The sequence below is a fragment of the Schistocerca piceifrons genome, chromosome X (assembly GCF_021461385.2).
Source record: "Schistocerca piceifrons isolate TAMUIC-IGC-003096 chromosome X, iqSchPice1.1, whole genome shotgun sequence".
In the NCBI taxonomy this organism is placed as follows: domain Eukaryota; kingdom Metazoa; phylum Arthropoda; class Insecta; order Orthoptera; family Acrididae; genus Schistocerca; species Schistocerca piceifrons.
Genome location: NC_060149.1, coordinates 348,819,873 through 348,842,191, shown reverse-complemented (window position 1 = coordinate 348,842,191; position 22,319 = coordinate 348,819,873). Strand labels below are relative to the sequence as shown.

Sequence of the window (22,319 nt, the reverse complement as noted above, 5' to 3'; positions counted from 1 at the left end):
TGCATTCTGTGTTGAGGTGGCTTTAGTTAAGGCTTTACTGCTCTCCAGATGTTGGTGCCTGTGCCGAGACACAGTGTTCTATGAAATCTTTTTTCAAAAACTATTAAGTGAGAAACACTTATTTTTGTATATCTTACCTGATCCCCCTCATGCACACTAAAGCTATCAGTTGGTTTGTTGCTTGTTCCATAAAGTTTGTTAATTGCTCCACACATAAAATTCATGATAATTATTATGATGTGGAATGTGACAATAAACACATAATTTTTATCTACAGCTAAATAAAAAATTGAAAATAATGGCTGCATGTTTGCCATTTACAGTTCTTCTTGATCTTCTTCTGCTTCTTTTAATGACTAATTATCTCTACTCAAGAATTGCTCTATGGTGTATAGGGAGTTATTAAGCGGAAAGCTCTTTAATCTACTTTTGGAAATACTTCTGCTATTTGTTAAACATTTTATTCCCGTACGTAGACTTTTAAAGAGCTGTACAGTTGCATATTTAATCTCTTTCTGTGCCGAAGTTAGGTTCATTAAAGGGTAATTTTTCCTTCTAGTGTTGTATTTGTGAAGATCAACGTAACTGTAAAATTTGGACTGATTACTGATTATAAGTTTCGTAAGTGAATAAATGTGCTGTGAGGCTGTGGTTAATATTTCCAGCTGCTTAAAGAGATATCTCCAAGATTTACACGTGCACACTCCATACATAACTCTATTTAATTTATAATGGGCCACAACCACTTTTTGCCTAGGCGAGAAGTTAGCCCAGAGTATTATCCCATATGACATCAATGAACAAGCAAAATATTTTAGCTTGCTGACTTCTACATTCACAAAGTTGACAATTACTATTATGACGAAAGTAGCAAAACTTAAACATCTTAGCAGGTCTACAGTATGGTTTTTCCAGTTTATGTTTTCATCACATTCACACCGAACACTTTGCAATTTCCATCCCAGTTTATTATTTACTGTTGGTGTACTCAGTTAATAGAATGGAGGATATTCTCAACAGTACAAGAGCGGGTTAAATGCATTTTTTGAAAGTTTACAGTAAGCCCATTTGTGCAAAACCATTCAGTAACTTTCACAGAAATATCATTTACCATTTTCTTTGTTGATGGTTCATTGCTTTCTTTGTTGATGGTTCATCGCTCAACTTCACAAAAATGCTTGTATTATCTGCAAACAGAATTAATTCTGCTTCCCAATGCAAATAAAATGGCACATCATTAACATGAAGCAAGAGCAGCAATGGACCAATGCTACGTCGGAATTCATCAAGCAAGCAAGAAATGGTCAATAGTTATTTACTTGGAATGTTTTTTAGAGCTCTGAGAAGCTGGATGTCAAGACATTTTGGAAAGGTTTCCTCTTAAATTCCATGCTTAACAATACACGAGCCCTTCAACAAATAGTTAATGGTGGCACAGGGACACACGAACACAAAACATATATCTGTATGGTTCTAAGCATAAGTCAGAGATGATGGATGCTCAGCTTTCTGCAAGGTATCTCGCGCCCATCCTTTTTGCCCTTCTATACAGAACCAGAAAAAATTATCACCGAGTACTGTAATTACCCGTGTTACTCAATTCTATTTACTTTCTATGCAGTTCCATATAATGCGGCAATAAACTGTAACGTATAGTATTTCATATTTCCAAAATTGGAAAATTAATCCCTTGATATATTGACTTTTCTTCACAAACTGTTCCAAAAATGTATTTTATTATTAATGAAAATAGCTTTTGAAGTAAGTGTGACTTACAAATTTTTGAAGATCACTGTTAATAAAATCCAGAATATACTTGTGCACTGGACTTTCACTGAAGTACCCTGAATCATAAAGTCATTTTGTAGTTTGTGTGTAGATATGGAATCAAATCATGTGTTTCACAGTGTGTCCCTTTGAATGGAAATATTGGTGGAGCTAGTCACAGTACAGTATAAGTATTTATCTCGTATCACTGGTGAGTGCTTGTCAGTCATCTGTTCAACTTTCATCACTTTCAGTCTCCAACGAAATAACATCACATACTACTTCACTTTCTGGGGTGCTAAATTCAATGTCAAACTTAGGATCACTGTACAGCCATCCATTTTAAAGTACCCAAAGCTACAAACAGTAAAGGTGATATCCACTGGCAAACACCTGAACCAGAACACAATATCTAGGCTACAAATACGGGACTGGATGCCCCCTAGTGGCCGAACACTTAACTACCCATGCTGAAACGGATGTAAGCAAGGCTTTACGTTTTCAGAGGTCTGTTCTTAAGTTGCTGGGATACACTTGGGATTTTAAGTTTTTGTCAGAATAATAAAAACTAACTCTGGCTTTATGTTAAAGTGTTAAATTTTTGAAATCAAGTATTGCCTCTCTATAGTTTCTCATTTGTAACTAATGAATTATTTTCATTACATACAACAAATAGAAGATGTTTGGGTTGAATCAATACAACTGACAAACTGTGGTTATCAAAAATTAAGTCTAATGTACATGGCACAAAAAAATCCCAGAAACAAATAATTCCTGGCTGTTACACCACAAAGTAAAGGGAAAAACAAAGATGATGATGATAGGTCCACAATATCAAATTATGAAACTTTACTGTCACTTTAAAACATGAGGAATATCACATAAAATAGCTAAACAGAGGGAGAAAGTTCATATTGTCCTCATAAGCTGGGAAGAGACCCCTAACAGCACCAAGAACTATGTGACTTAGCTTCTTTTTCCTGTCCCCAATCTTTAAACTTTTAAGAACCCTCCAAATTACAGTGCTTACCACTTACCATATATAGAAGGCCTTTGTTGACTATATGGTGGATAGGGAGACTGCTGTGGGTCTTTTGCAAAATCTGGATGCCTTCTAGGGGTCTGTGGAGCTGGAGGTGGCATTGATTTACTATGAGGGCTTCCAGGATACATCTGACCACCTGGGCCAGTTGCAGTAGCTGCTTGTTGACCAGAATATACCTGTTGGCAGTATTTACTTTCAATTGTAACTATTTTTCACAAACAAATATCAAATAACAACACAAACTGTAACAAAACTATCACTTCTGTTTCTTCATGAATAACATTAAAAAAAAGTGTTTATACATTACTGTTCACAAGCTCCTTGCTGTTAACTGCACTAATTATTCCTGGTAATGAACTGCAATTGTGCTGTACATTTTCACACTTTCCCCTTATTAGAAACAGTACATCAGAATCATAACATTTTTGTATCAGTGAGAATGTGATCTCATATCTACCTGAATAATAACTATGAGGAAGCTAAAAAGATATAAATGATCCCCAATTATACATAATGTACAGACAGTGTATGTATAAAATAAAAAAAATTAAAATACACATTTGTTTATGACGACTTGAAATTTTCAAACTCTGTTCAGAATTAGGTAGGGGTGGGCTTTTAGCTTAAAACTTGTTGGCAGAAAAGTAACAAGTATGCTTTGTGTGTCCCAGAATGTGTTATAAATTCATATTGGGAAGAAATTCATATTGGGAAGAAATTCAAACTGGTGTTCAAGAAATCATAAAATTTATATGAAGTGTTGTTACTGCAACAATTTCAAAATAGGAATCACATGAATTCAAGTGATCAAATCTCAAGAACTTTGTTTTAGAATATTAAGACTGTTAATTTTTACATTTCAACTGAGGTTTTTGCACATAATGAAGCCTAACTAGATAATAATATTGTTGGTTTCAACTGAGAATACTGTATTATTAATCTCGAGGGTGGAAGTGTTGCAGGCATATTGTCCTCCTTAAGGCAGAGTACATTACACTGTTTATTCAAATAACGGAAAACCTAGGATGAGATGATAACAAATAAAGAGTTATGATAGATAGCTACTCACTACACAATGGTGGTGGTGAGTGGAAGACAAGCACATTGAAAGAACACTGCTACATACTATCAGTGAATGCCCAGAGGGGGCAGTGGCAGTGTGTGTGTGTGTCTGTGGGGGATGGGGAGGAGGAGAATTTGTTGCCTACATCTGACAAAGGGAATAGTTTGATAGCTGATATTACAAAGAGACTCAAAAAGTATGTTTCATAATATAATTGCAGTCTAAGTATATTTTCTTGAATGTTCCACTACACTTCAAAGTGACACAGATACACGACATTTTTCAACATCATCAATTCTCTGTAAATAATGATCAGAATGTTCTGTCTGTCAGTCAGTCAGTCCCTCGACAACAGATATCTGCTCCTCTGTCATGAAGCCATTTGAGCATTATTGTGTGAACATCCTCATCATCGGAAAATCTGTGACCGTTTCAAATCAGTTTGTCAATTGCTCGGACATTGTCATCTGTAGTAGATGCCACTGGTCATCCTGCCCTATCAGCACCATTCACACCCATGCGGCCTTGGTCACACTGTAAGCACCATTTTGCTATGGCTGGATGCAACACTGCATTTTGTCCATATACTACCAGAATTTCAAATTGCATTTGTGAGAAAATTAGACTTTTATCCATAAGATTTTTACAGACTCAAGTACTAAGACTTTGCAGCTTTGGAGTATGTTTACAGTTTCCGTGCCATTTCACTTCCACACTGTGATGCAGTTGTTATCCATACCACAGTAGAACAGTGTCTGCAGGACATCTAGAACATGTACTCTCTTTTGACAATGTGCCATTCTTGTTGCACAATAGTCTTAACATGGGGCAACCAGTGTAACTTACTATTTCAAGTACCCTCGTATATAGTAGGCCTCTTTCAGTGTATGTCTCTGCACTTCAAAGCCTCCTCTATGTAGTGAATACTGACCTATCCCATTACATATTATTATTACACTGTTTATTGACAGTTTTAAAAATGCAGACTGATGGTAACATCAGGTATGTATGTAAAAGATTTCACATGGTGTTTCCTACATCAAGTGCAAATAGAAATTTGTGTCCAAAGTGATTATTTTTGTATCATATACTTCTATCATATCAAGTGACATACTCTGTGTAGTTTACTCATGAGGTAACGTGCAAGTCAGATTTCATCCTAAGAAGAACATTCTTTACCACGAAGTCCTAATAACTGTAAATGTAAACATTTTTGCTTCTCTCATCTATAAAAAGAACAAAACTAATGAACTTATGCCACAGTAGAGTTCCATCAGAATATCAACAGAACTACGGCAACTTTTGATTACCCATAAATAACTGTGTAGAAAGAGCAAAACTAAAACAAGTTGTGAAATTCGATTTTTTAAAAAACCTATGATCTGTAGAAGGTTGACGTGTTTTCATGATTTTTACTGTATATACTAACTACCCTTAATTATTATTATGTACCAATGACGAGTACATTAAACAGTAAATTATCAACTGCAAATACACATTTTTTATAATAAAATTTCAACTATGTTGAGACACACTGTGTGGAAAGTTATCTGTTCAATGACAAGTACACACACTATTCTTCTTCATTCTTACAGTAAGTTTACCTGTAATGATAATGTAAATGTGTGACTTTCAAAGAGCTTACTACAGAGAAATTATTCTAACCAACATAATTAGAAAATTACCTTTCAATGGACAACAGAAATTTTCTGTTGACATGTTGTGTTTAGTTCCATCTGCACATGGAGGGCAGAGAGGGGGGGGGGGGGGGGATGATAATACATTCCCAACTACTGTCTTATTTTCTCTCCAATTTTAAAATCTTCTGCCAACAGTCCATCCGACACTGCATTAGAAGCAACTTCAAGAAATGTAGATTTTTTTTTTATCTCCCCTCTGAGTTTTTAAAAATGTAGACCTCTCAGGCTGAGCACTAATTTAGCTTAAGTAGCTTCAATGTATCATTGACATTTATTTGTAAGAGTCTTGAATAAGTAATGGGTGTGCTCAGAGTTTTGGAATGCCACAGGCAAAGTCAGCATTTTGGTAGATATCATCACTGCTCCTCTACAACCTTCTTTTGATTTGCTCTCTTTGTACCATTCAACTTTGTTCCATAAAATGTTAAAGAAACCTGCCAGTATTACCATTACATCTGAAAGGGGCTGGAAAATCTCAAATGAGTGAACTTCAAAGGGAAGCTAAAACTTCGAGAAAAGTGTATGCCATGAATCACTGATGTTTTGATAAGAAATGATTGAATATGCACTGAGTAATGTAACACTACATGAACTCTATTGATAAAAGGCCATGCACAGTACTTCTATAACATAAATATATAATAATGTGTCTATGTACATACCAGCTGTACTATATTGTTATGCACTGTGCAGTATCTGTAGCATACCATACAAACAGGTGTGAACAGTATTGCATGATGTGGTATTGGTACAATCAGGCCCAAAACATACAATATTTATAATGACAAGAAAAACAAATTACAGAAGACGCACAGTTTCACACGTGCACCAAGTGGCTACAGTCATGAAGATCCACCTTCCTCTTGATTGAAATGTGAATTCACTTCATGATCTGTGCTTAGTCAGTGAAAACTTAATGAAGCACAATTAGATGCAATTTTAATATACAATACTGATTTGGCAATGAGGCACTCAAATACAAAATCAGTAGTTTGACACACAGGATATCAGTCTAAAGAATGTGACAAACGAGGGAGCAAATCATATCACAGAATTAAAGAATTTAAAAGAAAGGCAGCTAATAAAAACTGAAACTGTTAGTGTTACAATGCTGTCCTATGAAACCAGCCGAGGCTGTTATAAAACTGTAGCTACACATATTTTATAATTGGTTATACTCGTGTCTAAATTAACCAATCTTGAAACACTTATTAAGAAAATGTGGATGGAAATCTCGGAAGTCTCAAAATTAAAAGTTTTGGGCACCACGTACATCTAGACAAACATTGCAGTAAACCTTTTAGAGATCTGAAAAATTGTGGGCTGTTGAACTTGCGGTAAGACTGTTTGGAAGTTAAAAATTTTCAGTAACTGCAATACAGGCTGTAACAACATTTACATGGCTTAAATAGAACTACTCAAGAAAGAATATACAATCCCTTAATTGTCTATGTCCTCAATGAGAAAGTTACAAGGCACAGTAACACAAATGGTACAGTTATGTATGGATGAAAAGGGAAACCATATAATTTAGATATCTCACTCAACATAGAACATAATTACACATATACTTAAGAAATGGTATGACACACTCATGCATTTACAATTTCTGTGGCACAGCATTTGGAGCTGTAAAACCTTATGTGATGTAACAAAATATTTAATATTGCATTGCTTCCTACAGTTATAATCACTGACTAACATGACACAGTGATTAGTGTACCACAGGTACATTCATCCACCCAAATATGGGTTACACATGGTTGCCGTAAAAAGCTTACAGTAAATGGAGGGATGATTTACTTGAAAAGAAACATCCCACTCCATTTCCATATTTATCTTCTGTCATCTTCTTTACAGTTGTAGGTATTCAAAAATACATCGCATTGATCCAGAAAATGTAAATGAATATCAGCATTGTTATTTCTTTCACATTTTAATGAAGAAGTATGATTTACTTTTATACAAATGACTATAATTACCGGATCTTGACGGTAATAGTCTTGCTGTGGTGGATACCCTGTGGGTTGCTGTGCTGGTGGTCCCGTAGGTGGAGCAGGATAGCCAGTACGTGAAGGATAGCCAGGTGGCTGGCTGGGCCCCCCGTACCGGTTGTGTCCAAAGGGATCTTGACCACCAGCCGACTGCTGCGTCCCACTACCTTGTCCATAACTCCTGAAAATAATAAAAGACTAATTGCAACACATTATTTTCCTAATTACAATGCCACCAACTGTTACCTCAATATAGATTCTCACATTTGCTCAATTTTAGACTACTGCCAGCCTATTCTCTGATAGAACAAATGTTCTTGCTAAGCCAAAGACAATATGCAATAGACCCAAATGAAAATTTAATATTCTCTTGTTTTTACTTTCAAGCAAAGGTAGGTGTGTGTGTTTTTTTTTTTTTTTTTCTTTTTTTTTCTGTTTGGAGCTTACGGGTGCTCAGTGTTGAGGCTATCAGTGCCCTTACATATTTTGAAAGAAACAAATATGATTAAAATGTTCAAAATTGTTGTCTCACAGTGTGAAGGAAACCTATAAAATGACACTCATTCACTCACTCCCATGCCACTCACATGGAACCACACAATCACCATGTCTCACAAGAATTAATACAATGGAGAAGGGTGAAAGGCACCATTCCTGGGATTAAAATAGAAGTAAAACCACAGAAGAGCTAAAGGAAAGGCACAGGGAAAAGTGACTGGTCGACCACTTACAAAAACATGAGTGACCCAGTCATCCTGTTAACAGATTAGGAACATCATCCTAAAATTTTTGGAAACACGTTGGAGATATCACAAAATCTTAAAACTCTCAAACACATTCCTTTCAATGTCACTTGAAACAAAGGGGACATCTGCTGCTGCCGCCCTCTGGTCTAAAAATAAAACATAATCTAGTAAAATGTGGTGCACAGTCATCTGTATGCTACAGGCAGCACACACTGGAGGAACCTCTTGGCAGAGCAAGAAGCCATGCATCAGAGGATTGGCCTATGTGAAGACAAGTAAGCAGGACTTCATCCCGTCTTTGTGGCCAAAGCTTATTACCAATCACTTCCACCCACCCAATCATCTTCCCATTGACACACTGTTGTGGATTGGCAAGACAGCCAACCCACTATGAGAGGAAGCCGAAAGGCACACGTTTTAGCTCACGCAGGCTGGCATGAGGTCTGGAACAGGTCAAGGAAATGAGACTAACAAAAAACGAACGTAGCTGCTGGAATACTTAACTTAAATCCATAAATGGTGAACATCACTCTTGACGGTACATGTCTTACAGCATCAATAGTAACTGGTAATGGCGCTTTGCTAGGTTGTAGCAAATGACGTAGCTGAAGGCTATGCTAACTATCGTCTCGGCAAATGAGAGTGTAATTTTTCAGTGAACCATCACTAGCAAAGTCGGCTGTACAACTGGGCGAGTGCTAGGGAGTCTCTCTAGACCTGCCGTGTGGCGGCGCTCGGTCTGCAATCACTGATAGTGGCGACACGCGGGTCCGACGTATACTAACGGACCGCGGCCGATTTAAAGGCTACCACCTAGCAAGTGTGGTGTCTGGCGGTGACACCACACACACAACTCTACTTAAACAGCGAGGTGATGGCATGCAGGGGGATAGCACACTGAAATAACTGAAGATCGCTCCATGCCTCCTTGACTGCTACATCCGCCCTTTTGGTCCCCTCAATACCCATGTGTCCTGGTACCCAGCAGGACACCTCCTTGCCCACCCAGCCATTGTAATTGATGGAGGATGTCCTGGATATTTTGGCCTACTTTATCTGCTGGATACGAGCATTGTAGAGAGTCCAGAGCATTCAGAGAATCTGAACAAACAAGGAACTTAGCAAACTAAGCACACCTCATCTGCTCCAGTGCCCACAAGATCGTGTACAGTTCCGCATCGAAGACAGTAGAGTCTCAAGGCAGTTAAACCTTGAGGACACTATCAGGGAAAACAACAGAGCAAACAATGGGGCCCCTGTTTCAACCCATCCAGAAAGACAGCTGTAGAGCTGTGGCGCTCAGTTAAAATGGCAGAAAATATAGTATTTAAACATATGCAGGAGTGCAATCTCTCCTGTACTGCACTAATTCTAAAATTACCCTGGGACTATGCAATGATGACAGTGGCAGGTAGTTAAAATCCTGGATTTGAGGACTTACATTTCCCATATTAAGTGACTCCAGCACACACTGCACGCAGATTGCAAATGGCACTGTTGCTCATAGACGATTAGAGAAAAGGTGTTCCAAAGGTGGACGAGCAACAGTATTGTATGCAAGTGAATTTGGAGTATGAGGCTGGTCCTGCAAGCACCTGTGGCCAGTCTAATCCCCTCAAGATGGATAGCATCAATGATATTCAGATAAGAAGGCCTCACTGAGCTGTACAATGTGCATCCACAGTCAAAGCGTGAACACACAAAAGCCCTATAAAACTAAACAGATGTGCCCTGTCTGCTCCCCAACACCTGTAGCTAATGCACTTTATGATATTGAGTGCTTTCTGGGTTCTGGGTTTCAGCTCTCTCAGGTGTGGTAACCATAACAGTTTGGAGTCAAAAATGAGGCCCAGAAACCTGACTGAGTCTTTCAATTGTAAAATGGTGTCTGCCATATGCAAGTCAGGTAAATTAAAAATACTATGATAATGACTAAAATGAAAACACATACACACTTTTCTGCAGAAACCTGAAAACCTCTCTGTGCAGACCACTCCTACAACTTAGAACTACTTAAACCTAACTAACCTAAGGACATCTCACACATCCATGCCCAACGCACGATTTGAACCTGCAACCGTAGCGGTCGCGTGGTTCCAGACTGAAGCACCTAGAACCATTTGGCCACAAGGGCCAGCTAGTTACATCTGACAGGGCACTACTGCAACACTGGAGGAGTAACAAATAAATAGCAAAATCATCCACAAATAAGGAGCACATACAGGACTCCTTACCATAGACATGATTCTGTTTAAAGTACAGCAAAGAGAGTAACACTTGAAACACTGTCCTTAGGAACACCATTATCCTGCACAAAATGATCCAACAGCATGTCACCAACTTGGGATCTAAAAAAAGCACTTAAGACAGTAAAGACTGCATGGAGATCTGGAGATGGCTACAAACGCCTCATTGATGGAGCTGCATGACAATACTTTCTCCAAGTAGTATCATACATCTTACTTATATCAAAGAAGATATCAAGTCAGTGATGTACTGTAAGTAAGCCTGCTGAATAGCCGTCTCCAGTACGGCAAGGTTGTCAACAGTGGACTGAAATCTGGAATTCACACCAAGCGTGATTAAGGAATTACCTGGTCTCTAACAATCAGACCTGACAACAGTTAACCATTTGCTCCAGGGTCTTTCCTACACAGCTCATTAAGGCGACACTCTGATAACTACTGGTACATGTGTGGTCTTTTACTAGTTTGAGGAGAGGTAGCAGAATTGCTTCTCTCTAGGAGTTGGGAAAGTTTCCTGTCTGCCATATAAGATTGAAACATTCGAGAAGGATTTCCTTTGATGCTGCTGGCAAACGTCGAAGTATGCAGCACTAGATTTGGTTGTGACCGGGTGCAGTATCTTGAGTTTCAGGCAGTGCTAATTCCAGGTCCCACATGGCAAGAGGCCAGTTGAAAGCCTCAAAATTGTGGAATCTGAAGTCCATCTTGTCCCTCTCTGCAGTCACACAGTAACGGTAGATCACTGGATCCCAGCTGGAATTGGTAGTAGTTGCTGTAAAATGCTCTGCCATTGTCTGAGTGATGACACCAGGCATTGTTTGGGAAACACCCTCATTTCAGCACTGCTGCTATTGGTAAACAACTGTGCCCCAGAAAATCCTCCCGATGGCTGTCCATACCTCTGTAGAATATGTGGAACAGTTGATGGAGCCCGGGAACATTTGCCATGACCTTTCCTTGCTCTCCTTAATTACGTGTTGAGCCTTGGCTCCTGCAACTTGAAAGGCTGTGAGGTTGCTTGCTGTTGTGAGGCATTTAAACCATCGAAGAACAGCATGCCACACCCAGACTGCTGAACAACACTCATCAGTCTACCAGCACACAGGCTGCCTCCTAAGATGACCCGAATACTTTGGAACGGAAAGTCAGCAGGATCACTCATCTGATGTGTAATCCACTCATTTCTGGACACTGTCATGGTGTTCAAACACAACCAGCTGACTGAACAGTGTACAATTAGCCCTGCTGCCCATCCATTTCGGTGATTTCTGTTCAAGCAATCCATTTCCAGTGGGTGAACCCACGCTGAGAAGTGGTCACCGGAACAAAGGTCATCAGTTGCTTCCCACTGTGTTGAGACTGTAATGGCTGGAGAGCAGAAAAAGAGGTCATTGTCTGAGGACAAGCCAGTAGCAGCTGATAGAAGAGTAAGACTGCCTGTGTTGAGGATGCACAGCTCCTGAGATATCATGAGGTTCTCCAAGTTTCGACCCCTGGGACAAGTATAGTTCAAGCCCTATAATACATTATGGGCATTGAAATTAATCAGTAGCAGAAACAGGCAGGGGAGTTGTGCAATAAGACATATAAGCCTCAGAGTCTATCACATCCTGTAGAGGTAGGTACAGGGAGCAAGACAGTAATCTTATCACCCATGTGAAGAGCAACAGCTACTGCTTCTAGACTGGTAACCAAGGAGAGAGCAGAGGATTGATAGGGTTGATGTGCGTTACTGACAAAGACAGTAACCCCAATCTTGGCTCTTTCCCATGTCAGGTGAGGGTACAGCCCAGTAGCACAGGGGCACCAGTGGCCTTGAAATGTGTTTCCTTAAACACAAGCACAGGGAGTGTGCCTTTGTAAGGAATTTTGGTTCCTCCATGTGTGTCCTGAACACATTAAGTTTTCGTATATCCATCCTTCCGACTGAAGGTTGGAGGGACTTCGGTCATCCACTTATGTAATAAAATGGAACACCTCAGAAGCCATGTTGGCATTTTTGGGTTGGAGACACAACATCAATGTTATAGTCTATGGAAACCAGTTCAGAGATGTCTGCCACTGATGGGATTGTGTATACGATTGGAGTTAACCCCCTTGGCATCAGTTAAGGCCTGAAGATCGTATATTGAGTCACCAAAACTGGTAACTGTATAATAAATAACATCAAAAGGACGACTGCAGGTGTCACATTTTATAACATTATATGAACCCATTAATGTTCCACTTTTAGATGGGAGCCGTCTATCATGAGGTCACACTTTCACCCTAACTTTCGGACTGGGAAGGGAGCCCACAATGGGTGGAGCTCAGTCTTTGGTTGAGATGGTTGTCCCTGTCTCACATCAAGGTCCATAGCCTCCAAAGAAGAGTCAAATAGGTGTCTGAAAGGATGACATCAATACTGTCAGACTGTGTACTTCCCATCCCCACCAGTGGACAATTCTTTGCCTTCAACTTTGATTTTTTGGTCCGAGGAGGCAACTGCAGAAGTGGTAGTGGCAGTACTGGACAGTGGACCAGACTGAGTCTTTGGAGGGGCAGGACTTCTGCATTGTCAGCAACCACGCTTTTTCTGAAGTTTTGGAGGGAGGGACAGGCTTCAAAATGACTGCAGCAGCACAAGTACATTGACCAACGCAGGTACTAGTGCTGATAGTAGCAACCTCTGTTTGCATAGCAACATCAGCTGTTTAGGAACTGAAACAAAGGAGGTACAAGTAGTGAACATTGGTGGGCGGCATAGCTTTATTATTTTTTTGGCCTCATTATATGGAATGCATTACAGAGTCTTATGCTTTCGCACCTTTTGTTCTTCAAGGTATACACTACAATCCTGACTCCAGACACAGTGAGCCCCAGAGCAGTTCATACACTTCAAAGGAGATGTAAAAGCGACTCTTCATGGGCAGCCTTACCACATTTTCCCGAAGTGGCTTCTCCACGACTCCCACAAGTAGTATGTCCAAAGTGCTGGCATTTGAAAGAAGGCATTGGGTTGGTGACATAAGGCCGCATGTTTAGATGAAAGAAATCTGCCTTTATGTACTCAGGGACTTCCATACTATTGAATATCAAGATAAAGGAATCTGAATTTACAAGATCCCATCTACCCTCTTCACAATGTCTTTCACATCGACTATACCTTCTGGAGCCCACTCACATCACAATACCTCCTTGGGAATGTGAACGAGATCCCTGCAAGTCACAACACCTTTGCTGTAGTTCAACGTGTTGCACAGTTCAGTGTCTATTGCACACTCCCCGAAGCAGCTACCTTCTTGGAGGTTAGCTGATGGTTGGGAACTAGGAGTTTACACTAACAATGTCGCATTGCACAAGCATTTTACTGTTTTTAAAGAGCCACAGGTTCCCTCAAAACCCTTTGGGATATAGGATGGGGAAACCTTCTCAAAACTACACTCTTTTCTTCTCACTATTAAAACCACTTTCTGATAATCAGTACGTGTTCTATTACTCAAGACAATACTTTTAGAATGAATCAGAAGGACTGGCTACATGAGCCCGTTTGTTAGATTGGGTACCTTCCAGCAGTCTACCTTTTCCACTGAGAGGAGGAAGGGAAAATTTTGAAGGATCCATTTTGGTCCCATGAACAGCTAGGGGAATAAAAGTTCACCTAGACAGAGCCCCACATAACAAAGTAAGCCTTATACAACAGAGGCACACCAGGTTCTTCAGAAGTTGCCCGCAAATGACTGTTCCACCTCATCAGTGCACAGCACACCTTGAGACTGAGGGGTTTCTAACAGCAGTTTGTACCATCCATGTGATTCGGGTGGTAAAGCCCATGACACACAACATTCCACCATCATGCTGCACAGTGGTTGCTGCAGCATGCCCAGAGCTTATGGTGACAGGCGACTGGTGACACTTACCAGTCCCCAGCTCAGGAACCTTAGGGTCACCAAGCCTGTACCCAGGAAACAAATCCTGAGCCCCTGAGGGCCTTTCACAAAAGGCTGATGTCAGCCTCTAGATGGCCATTATTAAGGAAGCCAAGAGACTGACATAAAAAGGAGAAAAACCTTGACACTGTTTTGTGTTTTAATTATCATGTGATAAGATACAGATATCATCAGCTGTAAGAGTGTACAAGTCAAGTTACAAAAATGAATATAAACTCCAAATTGCATCTGTACAGGAATGTATCAGCCATCCATGTGATAAAAATAAAGCTGCATAAACAAAGTGAAAATTGGTATGCCAGCAGTAACGTATAAATTACATCCAGCCATCCCCCACATAAGTACATACCATACACTTACATTCATTTACCAATAAATGGCTCATTTACATATTCAGTAACTAATATATACAGATAATAACTGGGTCTGCTGCTATGAGTCAGTCAGAAAGCAAGCACATAATCAGTATGCTACTATGTTGAAATATTACTTGCAGGTGAAACTTTACACATTCATATTCACTCTGTATGTTCTTCCTTTTATATTGTGCCAGCAGCTTCAATGTTTCTGTACAAATAATGATGTAACACCAGTTGTTACTTGTACGGTAAACAGCAAGTTTCCGCAAAGCACTATCAAACAAAAACCGAAAAAGAGCTGAAATAATTCCAAGCAGAAGGAAACGCCTGTTGTATGTAAAACGGGACTAATAAAGGAGACACATTGAAGCTGCTAACCTGTCACACAGCGTTCACTTGAGTAGTTGTGCTACTTCCAGCAGATTCAACAGTTTGCTACACTATAATATTTACAAGAAAGGTGTTGACAGATCAGACCAGATGACAGCACATTAGCCATTCAAAAGAAAACAGCTGAAATGTTGGGAAAAATTATTCTTTCACCTTTTTATGATCAGTGCTGCTAGTACTTTTTATCCGGTATTAGGAAACCAGGAATCAATGTTGAAAGGAAAAAATACAAATTAGCAAATTTTCTTCTGGAACTAGCAGTCAGTTTTATCCCAAAAGAAGGTGAATCCAAACCTTGATTTTATAGAGTGTAACAAAGTAATCAGACAACAGAGGTGTAAATCCCCATGGAGAGACACTTTCTTGTGGTATGTTGTCTGAGTTGTGGAGCTCTCTAGATGCTAAACTGTTTCAAAATGTATCACACACAGACAAAATACATGTAATGTGTATGATGCGTTTCTTTTTTCAGATGTCATAAACATGGTATTTTAATACAGATAATCCATGTTTTCATTTGATAAGATAGAATACAATAAATCTTTACATATATTTCAATAAACAAATGTCTAGATTTTTATGGAATAATTCAACGTATTTATTTTATTGTTCCAAAGAAGCAAGTTTTCAGAAATCCTCTAAAAATGATAGTGTGGATAGTCTGAGATAGACCTGAGAGACCAATCTTGAAAGTGTTAATAATGATCTATTTGTCACAATGTATTGTCCTTAACTATCTCCTTAAGTTGCAAGCAAGTGTCCAAGTGAACAGCTCAGAATTTGAATGTTAAAGTGCCCACAGCAAATGTTCCACTGTAAATCTTCAAGTTCCAATAAAAAGAATTTTAAGGTCCAGAGCCATTAATTATTACATCATAAATATAACATCCACAAAATGATTTAAAATGTTTGTTAACAGACACATGAGAGAGATGGCAGAAATTGCAAGAAGTTCTTTGAGCAAGGTTGAAGATTGCAGGCATGATAATCTGTAACTAAAAGGTGACACAAACAACATAGTGAACACAGGGTTGATCAGCAACTGTAGCATACACATAAACATATCACATAAACAAGTACTTAAGTGCAGAACAAAACTAAATAACTATACACAGAATAACTGTCCCACTGAAATTATTTCTGCTATCTGAACTTGGTAAGTTACAGACTCAAAATACCCTAAAGCAAAGCAACTAATAATGAATTTTCTTATTTAAAGCCCTCAGGTCAATCAAATGAATACAGGCAAAAAAAGTGAGTACCAAATCCATGACAATTTTTCACCACAAAACAAATGGAATATTATATAAAACAAGCCAGTTACTTTCAGAATGAATTTTCACTCTGCAACAGACTATGCACTGATCCTTAGAACTGTGTGCTGGATCTCTGCCTTTTGCGTCTGATGTATGAACAAATAAATCACAAGGTTTCCAAAAGTGTGGGCATGTCACATACAGCTGTATGCATAAGAAGCACGAATTTCCCAAATTTAGTCCATACACTCATAGCAATTTTCCCTGTATTTTGTTGATGGTCACAGAAAATGCAAGTCACAACACAAACTACAAACATTTCAGTTTGAATGGCATGTCCATTAGAGAATCATTGGGATGTGTGGCAACAGTGCATCTTCCCCTGTAAATTTTCCACTTCAAACTGAAGCTTTGATGATATTGTTCAACATCTTTTTCACTGCAACCCTGGTGCTGTTGCAAAGTAGTGGTGGATTTATGTTCCACAGAAGAATGATAGGTATGCCACGTTTCAATATTGAAATGTGTCGTGGAATGCCTGGCAAATCGAGTTGAATAATTAAGAGCATTTTCTTGATTCATTACGGTATCAATGGACTCATATGTTGTCACTCTACCTGGTGTTTTATTTTAGATGCAGGAATTGATGGCGCTGACATCATTGGTATTGTCTGTTAATGTAGCACTTGCATGAGCAACTAGTGATTTTTGTGATTCTGTGTGATATTTGGTAGAACTTAATGAATCAGTTCATCTGTAGCTGCTGTGATTTTATAGAAGTTTGTTGACAATGCATAAAGTTGTGCAAATTCATCGATTGCTATTTAAACATTCTAGTATCCAACAACTGTTTTGCAAATGTCCAGCAGATGCTTCATGTCGTAATTGCACATGTTAATTGGTCTTCAGAAATCAATGTCTGTAAATGTTGTAATAAAACTGATGATTTGAGACATGAGTTAATGTCATCAATGGCTGTTTTACATGGGATAACTGGTGGATTTTCCAAAATTTAGTTCCTGGCAAGCACTGCACACTTGAAACACACACATACGTGACCAATTACTATTCCCAGTTTTTGGAAGGTTGTCGGGCCATGTAGACTAATTGACAGTAATTGCAAGTAACAGCATGCTGCATTGTCTGGTGAATGGTGTACCGATGGCCTAAGATGTCAATCAAACCTAAATTGGGATGTCTTGAAACTGCTTTGCACTGTTTGTATTGTTTAAACTTGTTTTCTGGTGCATTCTGTGAATAACATGTTGGCACTTCAGATTACTGTCTTATGCATGTAACATCCTCACATATTGAAAAAATCACAGTTAACATTGTTGGCAAACATGACAATGCTCTTGCACATGCATTTTCCATTGTGAAGTACACACACTGTCAATTTTCAAGGTGCACTGTCAAATGAGTAACTATTTGACATTGTTCATGGATTGGAAATGATAAAATGCACCATACTATTTCATTCCTACTAATGTACCATTCCAGTTGATAGTGGTCGATTCCATTTATAGGTGCTGTTGCATTTACTGCTCCAAAAATTGCCATATCATTTCCTCCATTGAGATATTTGCAAATGTACTTTATCAGTTTCCCTGAATTGCAATACTCGACACTGATGAGTGCTTTGTATGTTTTTGAGAGTAATGGCGAGTACAGAAAAGCCCAACAATTACAGAGTTCAGCATCATTGTTTCATACTTTTTAAGTGATGGATTGGCAGCCGTCTTCAGTGGAGTGTCGTGTTACAGTGGATATCCTTCACTGCCACTGGTAGTCAGTCTCAGCAAGTAATGCTCCTAGGCATCATCTCATTCATTTCCCATTAGATGTGCATGGAGAATGGTTGTTGAATAAGCCACATGGACCATAAATAACATTTTGGTGACAACTTCAAAGAAGTCCTGATCACTGGTGATACCTGCTGTTTCTGCAGAGATGACACTATCAACCTGACATTGAGAGATCTTTTCTGTCAACTAAGGCAAAATGTTTACATGTGACAATTATATTTTGCCATTAAATGGAAAACAACCAACAGCATTTCTCTTCAAAACCGTGATGCTTGGAAATGAAATCCACTGAAGATTTCAATTTTTGTTTAAAGCCTTGGAGAAATATAATGATGATCCAATGACAATTGACTAGTTAACAAAAGTTCTTTTATTTTATCTTGTGTAGGATTTCATGTGCATGTGATTTAAAAAGATCTGTGTGGGCCTATGCACAAACATGCATTATTGCATCTTGTGCGTACCCATGCATGTGCTGTGGACTACCTATAAATGTGGCCAGTAGTGTGACCATTTTGCTCAATTCACTGGGATTCACATTGCCATCTTTAACAACTGAAGCATATAAATGAAAGTACCCTTCAGAACGCAACTTGGTTTCATGCAACTGATTGTAGAGTTGTCATTAGGTTTGGATTTTCCCATACATACAGACAATTTCAGCATTTTCACAAATCATCATCAAAATGGCACTGACTGTTTTCCTAGTTTGCTATAAATGTATGTATTAATTCAGAAGCCTCAAAGAGTATATGCAGGGTGATTATGATTGAAGTACCAGTTTCAAAACTCAGTAAAAACCTAACCAAATTTGTACAGATTATTATTGAACAAGGGGAAAACGTTATGAATAAAAAATTATGACTAGATGGGACTGAAAGTGGCAGAATAAGCAAAATAAAAGACACAGGGTAACAGCTGCTCCTAATTTTGAACCTGAGATGCTCGGCATGCATGTCTCAAAGCAGTATTGCATGATACTGGTAAAGCTCTTCTACAAGAACAGTGATGTGTGCCAGTTGGGCTGAGTTGGGTTGTTTGGGGGAGGAGACCAGGCAGCGAGGTCATCGGTCTCATTGGATTAGGGAAGGATGGGGAAGGAAGTTGGCCATGTCCTTTCAAAGGAAACATCCCGGCATTTGCCTGGAGCGATTTGGAGAAATCACAGAAAACCTAAATCTGGATGGCCAGATGCGGGATTTAACCATTGTCCTCCCAAATGAGAGTCCAGTGTGCTAGCCATTGTGCCATCTCGCTTGGTGTGTCAGCTGCTTTGCAGAAAGTTCCAGGTGCTGAAGGGTACAAAAATAGGCATTGGTCCAATTTTTGCCAAGGTTCTGGAGAAAATCATTATAAAATTCAAAAAGACAGGTTCTTCTGTAGTAAAGTGTGGCACAGGGAGAAAAACAACTGATCAAACATCAGTAGAAGTGACCACAGCATTGCAGGAGAGGTCACAAGGTGGTGTGTAAACATGCAGTGCATGGGGAATTGCCCAAACTTTGGACATGAATGTGAGCATGGTGAATACATTTTTACAAAACATCCTGCATTGCTATCCACAATTTTACCAATCTTCAGGAGTTGCTTCATGCTGACTTACCAATAACAAAAATGTTTTCTCTAGTGTTCTTACTTGCACGAAAGTGGACAATGAATGGCCATAGAACATTCTGCACACAGACAAAACCCATTTCCAACTACAAGGACATGAAAATACACAGAATTGCAGAATATGGTCGACGGGAAATCTGCTCACACATCAACCGTTACTGCTTCAATCTGCAACAGTAACTGCATGGTGCAGGTTGATGATATTATAAGACCATATTTTCTGAGGAGATGGGTCCTGCAGGGCCTGTTACCTGTGCCATCACAGTTAAACACTGAATGCAAGGTGGTGCTCCTCTGCATATTGCACAGTCAGTGATGAAGTTGCTGCAGAGGCACTTTGGAAATGCTAGAATTATCAGCTGTCATTTCCCTACAGCCTGGATGTTCAGATAATTTGATCTTTATCTATGTGACTTCTGTCTGTGGGGTAACCTGAAAGATAGTGTTTAGTGCTCTGATAACAAACACAGCTGATATGAATGCACACATTGAGCACCACATTCTGAACGTGAACCATGAGACACTCCAATCTGTTGTGCAACATGCCATTTTTAGATTTCAACTTGTGGCAGGAAACGGTGGACAGCAAATTGAACACATCTTTCGCCAGTCTTATGACATGCTTTTTATGCCATTTCTTGGCCTTGTGAAAACTAAAACCAGATGTCATTGTTGCTTTTTATGCAGTTTCTGGTCTCTGGACAGTTAAAAACCAATTTTTCCCATCCGACGTAGTACAACCATGTCGCAGTGGATGGGCTTTGCTAACTTAAAGTACCACAACTATTGAATGCCAAACTTCTGCCATCATTACATAGTATGGTTGGTTTCATATGCAACTAACATCATGGCTGTCATATTGCGATTCATCTTTTGTTAGTAGCCAAAATCACTTACATTATGACGCTTAAGGTGCTGCCTAGTGGTAAAATTTTCATCCCCCCCCCCCCAAAAAAAACAAAATAACGTTTCCCCCTTCTTCAATAATGTTCTATTGATATAAGATGTCATTCTGAGCAATGGTTCTTTTTTTTTTTTTTTTTTTTAATTTACAGCATTTCGAAAATGGAATTCAAATGGTAATTACCCTGTACTTTACAGTGGCTCCCTGTTCTGAGATACACCTATCAAGATTACTGCTCAGAGGCAAAAACAAAGGCAAGAGTTTAACATTAACTATGTGGGATTACAGTACACAATTATCCATTTGCAATGAGATGACATACCAACAAAGGATAGAAGTCCTCTAATTTCTGTATACATTACATGTCAACAGATAAAATGTATTTCTCTGAAAATTTCTGGACAGCAAAGATGCAAGAGATAAGGTTTTACAGCTTTGTAGCAAGAAAGGGAATAAATAATATAACAGCAATTACCATGTTTTGATTAACTTTAGAACATATCTTAAAATTCAGTATCAGAGAAATCATTCAGATCAGTGGTAACACTGTCTACAGAACTTTCTTCTGACTGTGCAAATTTTCAGTGTGGTGTAAGCCTTTCACTTGAACACATCTCCCACAGTTACAAGATCAATCACTTCCTGGAGCAAACTCTGCACATTTTAAATTCATTCCGCATGTGTAATTTCTGGATGTAACCTCTTCTTGCACTCACCTCCTCATGATAAAGATTGAATTTGTTGGAAAGGAATATTAATTTTGCACATTTCTTCAGTTAGTTGTATCTCGCAAAGCACTTATTGACAATTTGTTCAAAGTCTCATCTATTTCAATCACACTTCAATAAATAATAAATACAAATAACGATATACATTTATTGTCTAAGTGCAACTGAAATAACAAAGACTGCAAAAATGTCTGTTTCCTTTCATGGCGAACACTTGTAAACTACTACTGTCTTTCAAATCTTGCCAAATGTGACTGTCGTTACGTCAGGTCTTCTACACACACAAAATTTTTGATCCAACATTGGATTCTTCTTTGGACTGTAAGCCTTATCAACACACTTTATGTATTTTAATCCCAAAAATTTTACAATTCTGTCTATCAAATGAAGGCCCCCTGTGAAATCATTTCATGCATTTAAGACATTAAGACATATGCCACTTGTGGCTTATAGGATATGGACAACAATCACACAATTCTAAAAAAGCGAGATCAAAAACGTTTTTTTCTAGAAATTGTGCAAATTATGAACACAAGTCTTCTTTCCTTAATATACTTGAAACTTCTTGGCAGTTTAGAGCCATACACTAAACCAGCACTTGAACCGTCACCTTTTGTGGCCAAGTGTTCTAGCAACTGAACTACTTGAACATGAATCACGATCGGCCCTCAAAGCTTCACTTCTGGCAGTACCTGATAATATCCTTATTCTGAGACAAAGTTCCATATCAATCATACGTTTCCATTCAGTATACTTCTGCACATATTCTATAT

The 22,319-nt window shown here is 38.8% G+C and overlaps 2 protein-coding genes across 2 annotated transcripts in view; one reads left to right on the top strand and one right to left on the bottom strand.

Moving 5' to 3' along the window:
• The window catches only part of LOC124721954 (katanin p60 ATPase-containing subunit A-like 1), a 210,563-nt gene that overhangs the window by 32,526 nt on the left and 155,718 nt on the right, over positions 1-22,319 (top strand). The gene's annotated exons all lie outside the window — the stretch shown is intronic.
• Positions 1-22,319, bottom strand: part of LOC124722347 (trithorax group protein osa-like) — a 62,890-nt gene that overhangs the window by 13,315 nt on the left and 27,256 nt on the right. The window contains exons 5-6 of the mRNA XM_047247520.1: positions 7,558-7,750; positions 2,805-2,988 (exon numbers count right to left, since the gene is read on the bottom strand). Of these exons, the coding sequence (XP_047103476.1) occupies positions 2,805-2,988; positions 7,558-7,750 (377 nt within the window). The remainder of the gene's footprint in view (positions 1-2,804; positions 2,989-7,557; positions 7,751-22,319) is intronic.